Source organism: Papio anubis, chromosome 4 (genome assembly GCF_008728515.1).
Source record: "Papio anubis isolate 15944 chromosome 4, Panubis1.0, whole genome shotgun sequence".
In the NCBI taxonomy this organism is placed as follows: Eukaryota; Metazoa; Chordata; class Mammalia; order Primates; family Cercopithecidae; genus Papio; species Papio anubis.
The window spans coordinates 102,878,705-102,897,686 of record NC_044979.1 but is presented as its reverse complement, the minus strand read 5'-3'; the positions used below and the strand labels follow the sequence as shown (position 1 = coordinate 102,897,686).

Below are 18,982 nucleotides of genomic sequence, written 5' to 3'. Positions count from 1 at the left end.
AGTATGGTCTCTGTTCATGTCTTCCAAAATACATGACTATCTAAACTTGAGCCATCCTTTTCCGATGTCTGTTTTATGCTAGCAGATAGAATATTTTGAAGATATATAAATGTCTATCAAAAACTATCATTAAGAAAACATAGAACATGTTATAGTAAGCCCATAAAAAACATTGTATCATATTAATATGTGGCCAAGTATATGCAAGTACTATGTAAAAACAAGAAAATACTCTATTATAAGAAAGAGCTCTTAAGTGATAGACATACCTTTCTAACAATAGCAATAAACACTACAAGAACAACCGGAAGCAATAATGTCTTTGTGTATCTCAGTGGAGTCTGAAATTCAAAGAGATGTTTTGTTGAAGGAAATATTTTAACCAAACAAAATTTCATTTCAAATAATGAAATAGGTAAATTTCTGAAAGTAGAGAAATATGAACATTCACCAATCTACCCACTGCCTGCCATCATAAAAAGGAAGGTGCATTTCCACAGAAATGAACTGCCCCAAAATGCTGAGTTGAAACACTAAAAATACGGTACCTAAACCCCTGTAAGTGTGACATGTGACTGAAGAGATTACTGTTCACTTTTTGCATGCTACTTATCTAACTAGAGAGACCACCTTAATAGTCATCTAAGGTATGTAAAGTTCCTTTAAATGGAATAAGCTTTTCCTGTATATTTTGTGGGGGATAAAAATATAATTCTTGAAACACACGCACACACACACTCTCTCTTTCTCTCTCATGCATAAACAAAATAATGATCGACGTTTGAGGGGAGCAAAAGACTTTTACATTTTCTTTAGTAGCAGAAAAAAATAGAAATAAGTTTAATAACAAAGCCCTACACATTGTGATCCTGTGCACCTCTCAGTTATCTCTCCACCCAAAAAACCACTGTTAAAATGTTGCTCTTTTACACTTTTTTTACTTTTATGTGTGTTAATTATGGGTTAATAAGACTATATCATTTTGTTTACTCCATTATATATCTTAAGCATCTTTCCATGTCAGTATGATATCATGTTAGGAAATAGCATGTTATGGGTATTGTATGGGTGTACCACACAATACACTGTACGGGTGTACTATAATTGGAACATATGTTCCCTGAACTGACACTACTCTGTCTCTACAGCACAGTCCCGATGAATTCAGATACATACAGTGATGCGGAATGGCATGCTGGAAAGAGCTTTGCTATTTTCTTCAAATTAGCTGAAGTCATGCTATGCCTCAATAAATTATTTCTTTCATCACATAACTTATGTTTAATACTCTCAGGTTGTAGCAGTATGTATGATGTTCTCAATAACGTTAAAGAACTTCCACCACATCCTAATTCTCTAATATTTGAAGGAGTCTTGATCCCCTATGAACATGCATTTCAATGTCTTGCAAGATATGCTTCGTTTGTTTGTTTCAGCGGGTTTAACACTAAAACTCATACATCTTTGTCAGTCATTGTGTGTCAAAACCATTTGCCGGAACACAATAAATGAAGACTGACAGGCCACTGGAGTAAAGAGTACCTCTGCAGAACACACTCAACTCCAAACAGCTGGTAGATAAAAGTTTCCTGTGTGGTGCCCTGGCATCCACTGGTCTGGAACTCTGGACACTGGGCTAACACAGTGGGTTCATGAGGGAAACTAACATGTCAATAGAGTATTGTTGGCCAGTTTCATATACACACACACCACTCTGAAGGAGTGACACAGATAATATAATTAATCAGTACCACATTGATGGTGTTAAAAAGGCACATATATATATGTCTGTTGAACTAAACCAGCTCATAAAGTATTGCAAATTAATATTTTATTTATTTGAATATTTATATATTTAAAATATCAAAGTACTTTCCTATGTATTATCTCATTTTGTCTTCACAATATCTGTTTATGGCATGCTACTAGAAACTAGTAAACTATAACACGAGGAAAGAGAGTTGCTTGTTCAAGAACATCAAGCAAAATTGCAGGCTTCTGTCTCACAATCCACTAAACTACTCTCTGCTTTCCTTCTAAATCTCTGAATACAGTTTTAGAAAGAAAAATGCTGTTGGAATGAAAAGCCTGGACTTGATGTTTCAAAACAAATATCTATTTAAATAACCACAAAATGAGTGGAAATGTAAGAGTTTGAGAGCCTGACTAAATTAATGCTATCACAGAAAAATGGCAACTTGAAATGCCTCTGTGTTTACTCACCTAGAAAACCACTGCTCGTCTGAATGTGTTATTTCTAAATTATCAAAATGAGTAAAGGCCATATATTCCAGGGAGCTGCACTAATGTAAATAGAAAAATCTTCCTCTAAGCTGCCAGATTTTCCTTTTCCATCAAACTGAGATAACAGCACATAAAGAGTCTGATATAAGAGGAGCACCCTTTATGAAAAATGTATGGACCAAAACCTTAGGAAACAGAACTAGAAATCACATCTTACCTCTTTTTCCATAAAGTCAAACTCCGCTGCACAGGTATACAATAAAGTATCAAAATCCTTATAACTGAAGAATTTTGACGTTAATAAGTTGCCAATATGAGCCTGGTAAGAAATAAAGTTACCATTACATTAAGCCATACACTGCAATAATATATTTTAATTTCAATAGTATCTGAAAATAGTTTTCATTACATTACGCAGTCCACTGTTCCCATACCAAGGTTGCTTTTGTTAAAGGAAATGCTATACCCTCCACCTTCACAGTTCCCTTCTTTTGCTGAATAGTGATAGCTCCGACGACACCCTACCTTCCACACTCATCAACATCCCAAAGGCTTTTTCCTTTGGGTTTTCCCAGTTTACTGTGCTAAACCTGGTGTAACAGGCTACACAGTATCTCCCTTGCTGGAGCCTACCAGCAGCTCTGGGCTTGAGAACACATACAGACATCTCTTAATCATAAAAGCACAATGGGCTATGGGGTAAAGAAAAGGAAATACTAATTCTGAAAAGGAGATTGAAAAGGGTACTTGAGTGAAGTAGAAATCGGCAGGCATTGGAATAAAAGGTACTTTTTGACTGATAATCACCTCCCACATAATTATTCACATGTTATCAAGCATTCTCACTCACACTGCCACATTACCTCCCACAAAAAGCCATGTGAGGAAGGTGGAATTATTTTCACTTTATAAACAAGAAAACTAGGGCACAAAGACAGAATACATTTGCCAAATGTTCAAGTTCACTATAGTCTACAAAAGCAATGACCAAAGAAAAGAGGAGAAATTATATCTAGGACAAACCATGACTAAATTCTATATGATAGCTACATGAAGCAGAAGGAACAGGGTAAGAGTAGGAACTAGATGGTGGCAGGTATGTGATGAAGCATTTCAAAATACTGTGTCTTCTTGGGAGAAGAAATGTATGCTGATAAGTTTAAGAAATCAATAGGAAGAATATACGGCACCTAAAATAGCAGAAAAAAAACAAATCCCAAACAAAATAAAAGAAATAAGTCCTAGTATTATAAAAATTAGCATATATGTAAAGAGCATAAATTCACTAATTAAGGGGCAGATGCTCAAATTGGACTTAAGGGGAAAAAATCTAATATTATGTTGTCACCAAAAGAAATATTTATAAGTATGCTGAAAGGTTGAAAATAGAAGAATGGAAGAAGATATACCATGCAAGTTTAAAACAAATCTGTTAGCAATTATAATGTCTCACAAAACTGAATTCAAGCAAAAAATACATGAAAAGAGACAAATATATTATTATAATATAATATTACATATTATATTAAAAAGCAAGATTATACATATTGCCAACAAAAAAGCAAGATTATACATATTGCCAACATATCTGCAGTTAAAAATATAGATGCAAAGTACACAGAATAAGAACTGACAAAAACTAAAGGAAGAAATAGAAAAGTTGACAGTGTTCACTGAAAATGTTAAACACTGCCTCCTTGAATAAAAAAGTTGACAAAAGTTAACATAAAAGGTGAATACAATCAACTAGCTCACAAACAGAGAATATAAACTTCACAAAGAGAATACACATTATCCTTGAACACAAGTGAAATATTTTTGAATATTCACATACCATGCAACAATAAATTCCAAATATATACATATATTTGATTATAAATGCAATAAAACTAGAAAATAACTAAAAATTGCTTTAAATTTTTTTATTAGAAATTAAATATCATAAAACTTTTAAAAAAATCACAAATAGCCAATGTATAAGATATATAAAGAAGTACTATGCACTTATAAGAAAATTTTAGCTTTAAAAGCATTGATCAGAAAATAAGAGAGGTGAAAACAACAGAGCTAAGCATTTCCCTTGGGCATCAGAAGAGAGGAAACAAAAAGATCTAAGAATATGGACAGGAACTGGTGACAAAGAGAAACACAACAAAACCAAAGAGGACTGAAAAAAGGTGTAACTTTAAAAATATTAAAACAACAGACCTCTAGAGCAAGTCCAATGAAGGAAATAAAAGATGCAAACAAAAAGCAAAATGAAAAAGGGAGAAATAACTATGGACTCAACATAATTAAAATAAGAAGAATAGGCTACACAATTTGCTAATAAATTGTAAAAGCTAGGTAAAATGGATACATTTCTGGAACCCCATAAAACACCAACAAAAATCAATAGAAAACTTGAATAGAACAAAAAGCATTCAAGTATCTGAAAGAGAAATCAAGTATTTTCCCTCCCAAAAAGCCCTAGACTGAGATGGTTAACATAGATGAATTATTAAACTTTCAAAAAAAAACTTTCCCAAGTTGACAGAAAGTAGGAAAGAAAAAACAAACAAACAAACAAACAAAAACCAAAAAACAAAAACCACAACAGCTCTTAATGGGAGGCCAATATTAATTCCAAATCCAAATAAGCAGAAGCCAACCAAAGAACAAAAAGATCACTTCCCATATATGCATATACACAAAAATTCCAATAAGAATTTTAACTGACTAAACTCAAAAAGCATTATCCATTTGATGACATATAGAAAATAGGCAAAATTCCTCTAAGGACATAAACTACCAAAGTTCACTCCAGATGAACTGGAGAGCTTCCTAATGAAACTGAATTTGTAGTAAAAAACCTACACAAAAAGAAAGCTCCAGGCTGTGAGGGCTTCACTGTCAAATTCTACTAAACATTTAAGGAAGAGATAATACCAATTCTACACAAAAATCTCTCTGAAAACAGGAGACAGAACACTTGCAAATAATTTTAGGAGATGACATTGCCCTGAAGCCAAAACCAGACAAAATCATTACAAGAAAAGAAAACTAAAACGAATATTCCTCATGAATAACAGACGAATATCCTTAAAAATATTAGCCAACCAAATCCAGCAATATAGAAAAGAAATACTACATTTGAGCAGGTGAGGTTTACCCCAGGATATAAGCTGCATCAACACTCGTATATCAAAAAATGCGTCGACTTCCAAATACCACAGAGTGAAGAAACTAGTATTTCCCATTCTCCAAAACAACTTTAAAATTGGACAAAATTATAAAAAAAAAAAAAAACACTTGTATCGGGTTCTAGAGATTAATCAAAAGAAAGCAACGACGTGGGAAGCATTCATTCATAAAAAACTGAGAAACTCTGGGTAAAAACAGTGGGAGTCTGCGGCATTTTTACCTACGTTGCTCCCATCCACCTAGGTACCACCCTCATCTCCCCCATACTGTTAGTGCAACAGTTCTTTTGAAGGGGGCAGGACGGAGTGTGGCTGGTCATAAAAAGAACTTTCACTACTGGAGCAGGCTGACCCGATTTGGGGCGGACAGCTAAAAGCCTACGCTCAGAGGCACTGTCAGTAAAAGTAGAGAACTCAGTAGGAAATGAAAGGCTGGGTAGCCTTGCCACTCTCTTCCTTTAACCAATGTCAAAGTTAAGAACTTATGAGCCAATGCCCTTGATCAACGTTACATATTTCTAAAAAGACTAAAGTTACAACTAAGTTATTTCTAATTTGCAAATAACATAGTTTTCAGCATCTTTTTCTTGGCCCTGGCATAATTTTAGGCTATGACAGAAAATGACAATAATTGCTTTAACCTGAATTAATACCTTAACTGGTTCATTTTCCCCCAGTGAGGTAAAGAGATTCCATAAATGCAGGACTAGGGTTATTTTACTTGTCTTCCTGCTTGCGCTCTGCATACTGGCTGACTCACCCACCTTTCAGCTCTCATCCTCAGATGACTTCCAGGATCCTTCCCTAATGCTCCTCCTGTGTATTCTTGCAGCACTCTGTACTTAATTTTTTATCATAGCCTTTATTACGCTGTATTATAACTGCTAGAAATTGTTCCTATTTTCTGAATTTTCTGCTAGACCATACCTTACTCAGTTTTGTATCTCTAGGATACTTTCCATTGTCAGGCACACAGGAGGTACTAAATGAATGAATGAATGAATGAATGAATGAATACATTTTCAACTATAGTTTTAAAGTTTTAAAAATTTTTCCACAGATTGTAGACCACCCATTTAATGGTCCATGTGCTTTCAATCTTTTAAGCAAAAACAACCCTTGCTCTTATGAAAACCTATATGAAAGAGATTAAGGTTAAACTGCCCTGGGTAAGAGAGGCTAGGAGATGGGGGAGTACACAGCTCTCAGGGAAGAGTCCTGGGAAGTCCTAGGACTTCACATAACCCAGTTTCAAAACCATAACATTAATCTAGTAGAGAAAGAAGAAAATCACCAATAAAAATAAATTATAGGAAAAAAAGTAGTTTATTTTTTCCATATTGGTTTTGTGCTGCTTTTTTAAATTAAATCTTTGACAGCCTCCTGACTTAGGATGTGCTGATTAGAGCACCAAAATAAAATAGGCAAAGCAATTATGGACAGGGAGAATCCTTAAATTTATAAGACAGACTTCTCCATTTTACCTTCCCTTCAACCCCAATACCAAAAACAAACAAAAATCTTCTCTAAATAAGACTAACTTGGATTAAATTATCTATAAAGACTTATAAAAGCCTTTTACAAGTAATGACTTGAAAACTGGGGAGAAAAAAGAATGAGACTATAATACGATCTCCAGTTAAGGCTCTGAAGATGGTGTCTTTACCAGTTAAAAATAAGCTAGAGAAAAATGTCTGTATAGACCTTAAAATTCGATCTTTAATCTCTAGAGTTTTCCTGCTTTAAAATTTTAGTGACATAGAAGGACCAATACAATAAGAGATTGTTTTAAGAAATTAATTTTGGAGAATGAAAATCTATATACAATTACATTTACTTTCTATTATATTAAATAGATAAAATAATAGGTGAACAGACTTCATCCTAGAATTTCATTTTAATAGTAATACTTGAATAACTCAATTTATTCTTAGCCTATTCAAGTCTTTCAAGTTTAAGCAAAAAATGCACTTACGTCATCTGCAATACCAAAAATTTTAGATGTCAAGTATTTAAGTATGACAGTTCCAAATAACCAAAAACATCCTTGAATAACCTAAAAAAAGAAAATAAAAATAACTTTGATGCTTCATATTCCATAGACATAGGCTAGGAAGAAAAAAATAAATGCTTTAATCATACATGAAATATATATTGCTGTCTACAAGACAAAATGCTAAAAAATGCATCTCAATATAAAATCAAGTATGTTGTTCAAAATCAAGGGGCAATAACTAAAAATAAAAATATAATCATACAATCTTATCAAAATTAATATTTTTATAGAAGATTTATACAACCACTGCAGTTAAATTCCCTTTAACAGATTTTCATACATGCACTGTTTCTCAGATAAAACATGAGTAATAAATAAAACTGGAATTTTTAAACTACATACCCAGGATTAACTTTAACTTGTTTCATAAAAAGGGCAATTTGGTACATTAAAATTGAGCCCTAATACACTATGAAACTGTTGGATCCCCTGAATTACATAGATCATTTTCTTAAAAGTAAAACATAAAACCAATGATATATTTTAGAGAAGAAAAAACATAAGCATTAAAATAGATTGATTCTTACCCATAAACTAAGTTCAGATACATTTATTTTTAGGAAATGTGGTTTCATTGCCAGAATACCCTGAGTAGAGAAAATAACATAGTATACACAGTTAATACTTATAGACATAAATTCAAGTACCAAAAAATTCTTCTAAATAATACAGATTCTCAAGTATATAAAATGTAGCACATGGTCATCTTTCCACATACCATCCACACGCTCATTTCTATAGTCAGTGACTTCAAGGTACAGCCCTATTATCCAAAGTCAATTAGGTGAGTGCATGACTTTTTAAAGTTGAAAAAAGAATCACCATATGTAAATGTCTATGACTGATTTGACATATCTGATTTATTTCTGAGCCACGAGATATATAATATTTTCAGAATTTTGGACAGCAGTCATACAGGGATAAGATTTTCCTTTAGCTAAAAATTACTGACTCTTAGGGTAAACAACAAATGAAATTTTAATGGATCAACTAAATACTTCTCTGAAGTATTTTTCAGGTGGTAATGCTCCCAAACTGTATTACCCTTGGGGAGCTAAAACCACTTCAAACATGGCAAAAATATGATTAGAGATCCAGACATAAATACTTGAAACCAAATTAAATCTTTTTGGAAGTTTCTAAATACCTAAGAATACAAAATGTGATACAATTTAGGTTTCAAAGTGATTAATTATAAATATATACAAATGTGTGTTTATAGTTAAATATGCACAAACATGCTGTATTCCCTGTTATCATTTAATACACCAAAATATATGGAATACACATAAATATACTTAATTCACACCTAAGATGCACCTCAGTGCATCTAGCAGCATACCTGACATACAGAACTGAAATGTCCTACAAAATGTACTTAAATTAGATTTTATTTATATGTAATATTCGATTCAATGGTTTCCCTGTCCATAGTACCAAGATTCATGTACTTTATCCTGGGTGATAGCAGTACATGACAAAGTACATATGTAAAACACACAACTGAGTACTTTGTCACCTTTCCTAATAATAAACAGAGTACACAGAGCCGAAGAACTATACTTATTAATCCCAAAGTTATGATTTTTCTTGTTGTTGTTGAAAATACAGCATCATGCTAATTGCTAATTTCTGTAGCTAAGTATACTCAAGGCACAACCTGAAAAGGGTGGTGGCCCAGACTGGGAAGAGGCATATTTTTGAGAAATGCGTTTTTTTTTCTTGAGATACAGTCTCACTCTGTCGCCCATGCTGGAGTGCAGTGGCGCGATCTCGGCTCACTGCAAGCTCTGCCTCCTGGGTTCACGCCATTCTCCTGCCTCAGCTTCCCAAGTAGCTGGGACTACAGGCGCCCGCCACCACACCCGGCTAATTTCGTGTATTTTTAGTAGAGATGGGGTTTCACCTTGTTAGCCAGGATGGTCTCGATCTCCTGACCTTATGATCCGCCCGCCTCAGCCTCCCAAAGTGCTGGGATTACAGGAATGAACCACTGCACTCGGTCAAGAAATGGGCTTTTAAATAAATATTATTTGTAAAATAAACGAAAACGGAGGTTTCAAATGTAATGGGTTCTAGAAATTAAGAAACCCCAAATGATCTAAGTAACTTAATTACTCAGGAAGTAGAATATATTCCAATTATGACAGTGCAATACGCTTTTAAAGTCATTGGGAAACTAAAGCACATGCACTTTAAACATAAGAATAATAAGTTTGCAAAACATTTTAATGGAAACCCACCAAAAAAAAGGCAGTCTGTAAATTTCAGAAGACTTTTAGACTTACAAAGTCAACCTGCCAGCTGGGCACGGTGGCTCACACCTAATCCCAGCACTTTGGGAGGCCGAGGTGGGCAGATCAACTGAGGTCGGGAGTTCGAGACCAGCCTGACCAACATGGAGAAACCCTGTCTCTACTAAAAATACAAAATTAGCCGAGCATGGTGGCATATGCCTGTAATCCCAGCCACTCGGAAGGCTGAGGCAGGAGAATCGCTTGAACTCAGGAGGCGGAGTGAGCCAAGATTGCGCCATTGCACTCCAGCGTAGGCAACAAGAGCGAAACTCTGTCAAAACACACACACACACACACACACACACACACACACACACACAAAACAAAACAAAACAAACAAAAAAATAAAGTCATCCTGCCAAATGTGGTAGAAGGAATTAGATGACCTTCCATCAATTTGTTCTAATTCTGTAAAATAATCTCTCCATAATCTAAAGATGTTCTTGGTAGTGATTTAGCAAAATAAAATTGAATCATCACCTTACTTAAACCATCTGAACAGTCCATACAAGTAGACAAGGGGCAAAAAACAAACCAAAAAAACCCAAAAAACAAAAAACAAAGTAACCAAGGCCTTGATCTTCTGATCACAGTGGAATGCAGAGGGGTGGCTGTTATAAAGATTGCAATGAGAGGAAAGGGGTTCAAAAAGTGGAGCAGTAGTAGGATAAAAATGGAAAGGAGGAAGGGAGAAGAAAGCATAGAAACCTTTCTGGAATGATACTAAGTTTTCCTTTTTTTTTTTTTTTTTCCTGTTTTAGGAGTACTTGAACACCATCACATCTAGTATATTCAGTAAGACACCTAAGATGGTTCCTACAGAAAGCCCTCATGAATCCTAAGTCAGTGAAGAAAAAATTGTTAAACCACTAGTTTCAAAAATAGCCATATAAGTGTTAATACTTACCCAAATAATTACCAAAGAAGAAGCATAATAAGAAGTTAACAACATTGAGTTCCCAAACATCAAAACAAAGCAAAGTGCAAGAGAAATCTGGAAAAATCCAAGAAAAAAAATATAAGTAGTGCACATAAAACAAAAAACCTTTGTTTTTTATTGTGAAAACTGCACATGCCCATAATAAACAGAATTCCAACTGTTCAAAAGGGACTATAAGATTAAAATAGCCCATTCTCCATCCCACATTTCAAACTCCCAGAGATAACCATCATCAACAGTTTCCTGTGCCTCCTTCCAGATAACATGTATAAATTCTAGTTTATATATTTTGTTAAACCACAAATGCACTTACCCCATAAGCTATACTATTTCTTGCTTTTATTCACAATATGTTTCAGAGAGCTCATGCAAGCCAATCTAATAATATATTCTGCTTAAGAACTGGAAAAAGTATTCTATTCTATAGATGTATCCTAATTTATTTAACTAGTCCTCTGAGTACTGCTAAACACTTAAGTGCTTTCCACTTCTATTTTGTTTTGTTTGGATCTTCCTAATACAAACACGGCTATGATAGACATCCTTATGTGTATACCTTATGTACATGTCAGTACATTTACAAATAAATTACTAGAAGTGAAAATTGATGGATCAAGGATATACACATTTTTAAATTCAATACAAATATTGACAAATTGACCTATGAAAAGATTGTGCCAATTCACCTTCCCACCAACTGGGCAGGAGAGAGTTCCTATGGATATATATTCTGGCAGCATTGTATTATTCTTTTAGATATTTGCCAATCCAGTAGGGAAAAAATGTTACTTCATTGTTTCACTTTTCCATCCTTTTAATAGTAGATGAAACACAGCACCTTTTATTCTATTTGCTGGTTATGTTGTTTTCTGTGTATGTGTGAACTGCTTATTCCCACTCCCCATCTGTCTATTGGGCTTTCATTATTTTCCTTAACAGCTCTCTTCAGATATTACAGAACACAGCCCCAATATCCAGAATCTACAAGGAACTTAAACAAATTTACAAGAAAAAAATAAACAATCCCATCAAAAAGTTGGCAAAGGATATGAACAGACACTTCTCAAAAGAAGACATTTATGCAGCAAACAAACATATGAAAAAAAAGTTCATCATAAATGGTCATCAGAGAAATGCAAATCAAAACCACAATGAGATACCATCTCATGCCAGTTAGAATGGTGATCATTAAAAAGTCAGGAAACAACAGATGCTGGCGATGATGTGGAGAAATAGGAATGCTTTTACACTGCTGGTGGGAGTGCAAATTAGTTCAACTATTGCGGAAGATAGTGTGACAATTCCTCAAGGATCTAGAACCAGAAATACCATTTGACCCAGCAATTCCATTACTGGGTATATACCCAAAGGATTATAAATCATTCTACTATAAAGACACATGCACACATATGTTTATTGCATCACTGTTTACAACAGCAAAGACTTGGAACCAACCCAAATGCCCACCAATGATAGACTGGATAAAGAAAATGTGGTATATATACACCATAGAATACTATGCAGCTATAAAAAAAAGATGAGTTCATGTCCTTTGCAGGGACATGGATGAAGCTGGAAACCATCATTGTCAGCAAACTAACACAGGAACAGGACACCAAACACCGCATGTCCTCACTCGTAAGTGTTAGTTGAACAATGAGAACACATGGACACAGGGAGGGGAACATCACACACAGGGGCCTGTTGGGTGGGGGTTGCCTAGGGGCGGGATAGCATTAGGAGAAACACCTAATGTAGATGAAGGATTGATAGGTGCAGCAAACCACCATGGCACGTGTATACCTATGTAACAAACCTCCACTTGCTGCACATGTATCCCAGCACTTAAAGTATATATATATATAAGAACCTAGCCCCTTATCAAGTAAATATATTGTAAATATTTTTCTCAGTTCATTTTTGACCTTTGTGGTATTTTTTTGTATTATGGTTATTTTCTAAATCTTTATGTTAGCAAATTTATCTTTCCTTTCCTTTAGGTCTTTGGATTTAGCTGTCATTTAAAAAGGCACTAAAAATAAAATAATTTTCTCCTAGAAGTTTTATTTTTGATCCATATATGTTAATTTCCATGTGAATTTCAGAATCAGCTTATCAAGCTTCAAAAACTAAAATTTTTATTACAAATACTTTATTCAATAACGTATGTTATTTATAGTTATATCTGTTCAACATTGAATCTTTAGATCCCAAAGCAATACATGTTCCTTCCATTTCTTTAAATATTCTTTTACATGCATTAGCAAGTACAGTTTTCTTTATATAGATCCTGCATATTTTCTTGAGTTTTTTCTAAAGCATATTATTTTTGCTGCTGTTGTATCAAGAATCTTCATATTTTCTGATTGTTTGTATATAGAAAAGTTATATTAAATATGCATCAATGAATATGATTTCATTGTTTCCAGTAGTAGTTTACTTGGATTTCTCAAGTATTCAAAATGATATCAACTACAAACAATGATGTTTTTACATTTTCCTTTGAATTATCTGTTAGTCAATTGTATTAGCTGACATTTCTGCAATAATGTTAAGTAATAAGAGAGGGAGTAGGCATATTTATCATGTTTCTGGCATTAATGGAAATAGAAAATTGTTCTATTGTTTCATCATTTTATGTGATACTAGTTTTTATTTTGAGGTGTGGGTATCTTAAATTTCAATGAAATATCCATCACTTGATTATGGTCTTAAACACCAAAAATAGATGTTGACTTTTATCAAATACCTTTATAGTATCAAAGGCAATTACTACATTATGGATTTTTTAAACTTCTTAATGTGATAAATCATATTAATAGAATTTCTAATATCAACACATTCCTGCATTCCTGGAATGAGGCACTTAGATACAAATTTAACTATGTAAAAAATCTATCTGAGAAAAACTACACAACTTCAATGAAAGTAATCAAAGAACTTTATAAATACATGAAGCATTATTCCATGTACAGGAAGATTCCATATTGTCTAGATGTCAGTTCTTCCCAACTTGATCTATAGATTCAACACAATCCCAAAAATGAGCCTAGCAAGTTATCAATAAAGTGATTCTGAAGTTTATATGGAAACATAAAAAACCCAGTATAGAGCCAACTCAATACTGAAGAAGAGCAAAGTCAGAGGACTGACACTACCCCACTTCAAGACTTACTATAAAGTGACTGTAAACAAGACAGTGTGGTATTGGTGAAAGAAGATACAAACAGATCAAGGGTACAAAATATAGAGCCCAGAAATAGACTCACATATATCGTCAACTGATATTTGACGAGGAGTAAAGGCAATACAGTGGAGCAAAAATAGTCCTTTCAACAAAAGATGCTGGAACTAGAGATCCACAAACAAAAAATAAATCTAGACTTACACTTTACACTCTTCACGAAAATTAACTCAAAACAGACAATAGATCTACATGCACATTGCAAAACTATAAAGCTCCTAGAAGATAACACTGGAGGAAACCTAGATGACCTTAGGTATGGTGATGACTTATTACATAAAACAACAAAGGTACAATTTATGAAAGAAATGACTGATAAGCTGAACTTCATTAAAATTAAAAACGTATGCTCTGTGAAAGACAGGACAATGACTGAGAGAAGGTATTTGCAAAAGACACATCTGATAAGGGACTGTTATCTAAAATGTACAAACAATTCTTAAAACTCGACAATAAGAAAATGAACAACCCAAGAAAATATGAGCAAAAGATCTTAATAGGCACTTCACCAAAAAAGATACACAGATGGCCAAAAAAAGCATATTAAAAGATGTTCAACCAAATTAGAACAATGAGATACCAATACACACCTATTAAAATGGCCAAAAAAGCATATTAAAAGATGTTCAACCAGATTAAAACAATGAGATACCATTACACACCTATTAGAATGGCCAAAAAGGCATATTAAAAGACATTCAACCAAATTAAAACAATGAGATACCATTACACATCTATTAAAATGGCCAAAACCCACTGTGACACCACCAAATGCTGACAAGGATGTGGAGCAGCAGGAACTCTCATTTATTGCTGGTGGTAATGCAAAATGGTTTGGCCACTTTGGAAGACAGTTTGGTAATTTCCTAAAAACTAAGCATACTCTCACCATACCATCCAAATATCCCTTTCCTTGGTATTTACTCAAATGAACTAAAACATTCATGTAAAAACCCGCACACAGATGTTTACAGCAGCTTTATTCATAATTGCCCAAACTTGGAGTTAACCAACATGTCCTTCAACAGGTGAAAAAATAAACAGTGGTACATCCATATAATGTTAATAATAATCAAGATCGAAATGAGCTATCACGCCACGAAAAGACTTGGAGGAAACTTATTTGCTTTTTACTAAGTGAAAGAAGCCAATATGAAAAGGCTACATACTGTATGGTTTCAAACACATGACACTATACAGAAGGCAAAACGATGGAGACAGTAAAAAGATCAGGGGTTGCCATGGGTTAGGGGGAAGGAGGGATGAATAGGTGGAGCACAGAGGAACTTTATGGCTGTGAAACTGTTCTACAAGATACTATATGGTTGACAGATGTCATTATACATTTGTCAAAACCCAGGCTGATTGTGGTGGCTCACATCTGCAATCCTAGCACTTTGGGAGGCCAAGGCAGAAGGATCCCTTGAGCCCAGGAGGTCAAGGCTGTGGTGAGACATATTTGCACCACTGAACTCCAGCCTGGGCAACAGAGCAAGACCCTGTCTCAAAAAACAAAACAAAACACAACAACTACCCATAGAAAAGTGAGGCCTAATGTAAACTACAGACTTTGGGTGATTATGATGTGTAATGTAGGTTTATCAATTGTAACAAACGTACCACTCTGGTGCGGGATGTCAATAGAGGGATAGGTCGTGTATGGTTGGGGGGCAGGGGGTATATGGGAAGTCTGTACTTTCTGCTTAATTTTGCTATAAACCTGGCTGGGTGCGGTGGCTCATGTCTTTAACCTCAGCACTTTGGAAGGCTGAGGTGGGCAGATCACATGAGGTCAGGAGTTCGAGACTAGCCTGGCCAACATGGGGAAACCCCGTCTCTATTAAAAATACAAAAATTAGCCGAGTGTGGTGGTGCGTGCCTGTAATCCCAGCTACTTGGAAGGCTGAGGCAGGAGAATCGATTGAACCCGGGAGGCGGAGGTTGCAGCGAGCCGAGATCGTGCCACTGCACTCCAGCCTGGGTGACAGAGCAAGATCCATCTCAAAAAAAAAAAATTGCTATGAACCTAAAACTTCTCTGAAAAATAAAGATTTTAAATTAAGAAACAAAAACCACAGAGAGATATCACCTTATACCTATTAGGATGGCTACCATCACAAGAGCAGAAAATAAATGTTGGTGATTACAGGGAGAAAATAGAACCTCGTGCACTGTTCAAAGGAATGTAAAATGTACAGCTACTATGGAAAAGTTTGGCAGTTCCTTAAAAAACCAGATTTACCATATGATCAATCCAGCAATTCCACTTCTGGGTACATACTCAAAATAATTGAAAACAAGATCCCAAAAAATATTTGTTTACCCTTGTTCATAGCATCATTATTTACTATAGCTGAAACATAGAAGTAACTCAAATATCCGTGGACAGACTGAATAGATAAGCAAAATCACGCGTGTGTGTGTGTGTGTGTGTGTGTGTGTGTGTCTGTATACACACAATGGAATCCAAGGATCCATGGACAGGTTGAATGGATAAACAAAATCGTGTGTGTGTGTGTGTGTGTGTGTGTGTGTATGTGTACACAAAATGGAATCCAAGTATCCATGGACAGATTGAATGGATAAGCAGAATCTAGTGTGTGTGTGTATGTGTACACACAATGGACTATTATTTAGCTTTAACAAGGAAGGAAATTCTGACATGCTTCAACATAGAGGAAACTTGGGGACAGTAGGCTAATTGAAATAGGCCAGTCACAAAAAGACAAATACTGTATGATTTCACTTACATGACATACATAAAGTAGTCAAAATCACAAAGGCAGAAAGTAGAATGGTGGTTTCCAGGGGCTGGGAAGATGAAAGAATAAGGACTTTAATGGGTATAGAGTTTCAGTTTTGCAAGATGAAAAATGTTCTGAAAATAGATGGTGGTGATGGCTGTAAAACTATGAATGTACTTAATATCACTGAACTGTATAATTAAAAATGCTTAAGGTGGTAAATTTTAAGTTACATGTATTTTACCACAATAAAAAATGGAAACATAATTTTCTGGAAATAATTCTACATATTTTTTCTTTTTGTAACTATAAGAATTTAGGAATTTATAAAATGATAATGGAAGAAGATAGAAAATAGTAAGTCATATAATAAAGCATGTATCATTCACCCAAGGTAGGTTTTACTACAAACTACGCTGTGCAATTTTATAATTTTATAACTATAGCTTTGAGTCAAGGCCCTCAGCCATAGTTGCCTATGTGACCAGCCAACTCTGAAGGCTTAACATTTAATCTGGTTTACACTACAAAATAAAAAACTATTTTAAATAGTTTGGGAAAAAATAAGCCAAGTCTAAAGAATGTATAATTACTGTCTAACTCATTCATGAACAAGGATGTAAAAATCCCATCAAAATAACAGCAAACTCAATCCAGCGACATGAAAAAATTGTGTTTAGCCCAGAAAAACGTTTATTTAATGCTAGAAAATTAATTAATGTTAATTCATTACAGTAACAGACTAAAGAGGGGGAAATACACAGAATCATCTAAACAGATGTAGAAAAGCATTTCATGAAACTTAACATTTATTAATTTTTTTTAAAAAGTGCTCAAAGCATGATAAGGACATGTTAAAAGGAAAGAGAAGTCAGCTTCAATAGCTGGACAAGTGTGGAACAATTTGAGCATCAACATAAATAACAAAAATAATGGATTACACCGCACTGACTAAAATAGATGTCATTTTCTTTTGGACGTAAGATAAACTGGTAAAAGATCTCAATAAGAATTTACAACAATGGAAACATGAAGGGTGTATAAACATACCAAAAGATGCTCAGCTTCATTATGAATCAGAGAAAATGCAAATTAAGGTCACAAGATACCATTTTACATGAACCAGATTGATAAAATAAAAAAGGATGTAGAATAACATAAGCTGCTATCGGAATAATACATTGCTGTTGGAAGTAGTCCAATCATTTTAGAAAAACAATTTGGTATTTATAAAGTCGAACATGTACATAATTTACCACCCAACAAGTTTACTACTAGGTAAAACACCCTAGAGATACTCTCAACGTATGTGCCCTAGGAGATACATGAAGAATCTACAGCATTATTTAAAACCAAAAAAAGAAGTTGGGGGGAGAGGAGAGAACCTAAACGTCCTTCAACAAGAAAATGAACAAATGAATTATACTTTATTTATATGATGGAAAATATATAGCAGTGAAAATATTTGAATTCTAGTTACATATAAGTAGCAGAAATCTGAGTGAAAAAATAGTATTTATAAAATGCCATTTGTATAAACCTTACAAAGAATGTGAACATTTAATAATAAAAATATATATTATTTAGTAATCCACGTATGGTAAAGTTATAAAGAAAAGCAAAATGATTACAATTCAAAAAGTCAGAATAGCGGTTACCTCTAGGAGCAGTGAGGGGATGAGCTCAGGGCATACAGGACTTAGAAGTAACGATAAGGTTCTATTTTCCATTTGGAGAATAGGCTCCCAGTTGTTTATTTTATGACTGTGTTTATAACTTCCTTACACATTATAAATGTTCTTTTATATGTATAAATTATTAAGAAAATGAAAATAGTGGGATATTATGACAACTGTAAAATTATCAGGAAAAGAACATCAAAATTATAAAAACTAATGACAGAGAAGACAAATGTTTGTTTTTAAAGGACAACCATTCAAGAATATCAACCAACCAGCTTTTGGGTCTTTGTTCTAGCTGTTCCACCAACCTAGAGATCAGTTTCTTTCATATCTATTTGGCGAGCTCCTTCTCCTTTTTCCAATCTTTGTTCTAATCCCCTTTCTCAAGAAGACCTGCCCTGACCACCTCATTTGATTTTTCCATCTCCTACCCCCTGATCTTGGTGCTCCTGATCTGCCTTACCCTGACCTTTTCTTTCTTCTAAAATCTTTTTTTGTATTTTTTTTTTTTTTTTTTACAGAGATGGGGTCTCACCCAGGCTGGTATTAAACTCCTGGGCTCAAATGTCCTCTTGCCTCAACTTCCCCAGCCA

At 34.4% G+C, this 18,982-nt stretch overlaps 1 protein-coding gene across 1 annotated transcript in view; it reads right to left on the bottom strand.

Moving 5' to 3' along the window:
• LOC101016150 (dpy-19 like C-mannosyltransferase 1) overlaps positions 1 to 18,982 on the bottom strand; it is a 108,192-nt gene that overhangs the window by 16,861 nt on the left and 72,349 nt on the right. The window contains exons 11-15 of the mRNA XM_031665863.1: positions 10,687 to 10,773; positions 8,010 to 8,069; positions 7,402 to 7,482; positions 2,462 to 2,563; positions 270 to 341 (exon numbers count right to left, since the gene is read on the bottom strand). Of these exons, the coding sequence (XP_031521723.1) occupies positions 270 to 341; positions 2,462 to 2,563; positions 7,402 to 7,482; positions 8,010 to 8,069; positions 10,687 to 10,773 (402 nt within the window). The remainder of the gene's footprint in view (positions 1 to 269; positions 342 to 2,461; positions 2,564 to 7,401; positions 7,483 to 8,009; positions 8,070 to 10,686; positions 10,774 to 18,982) is intronic.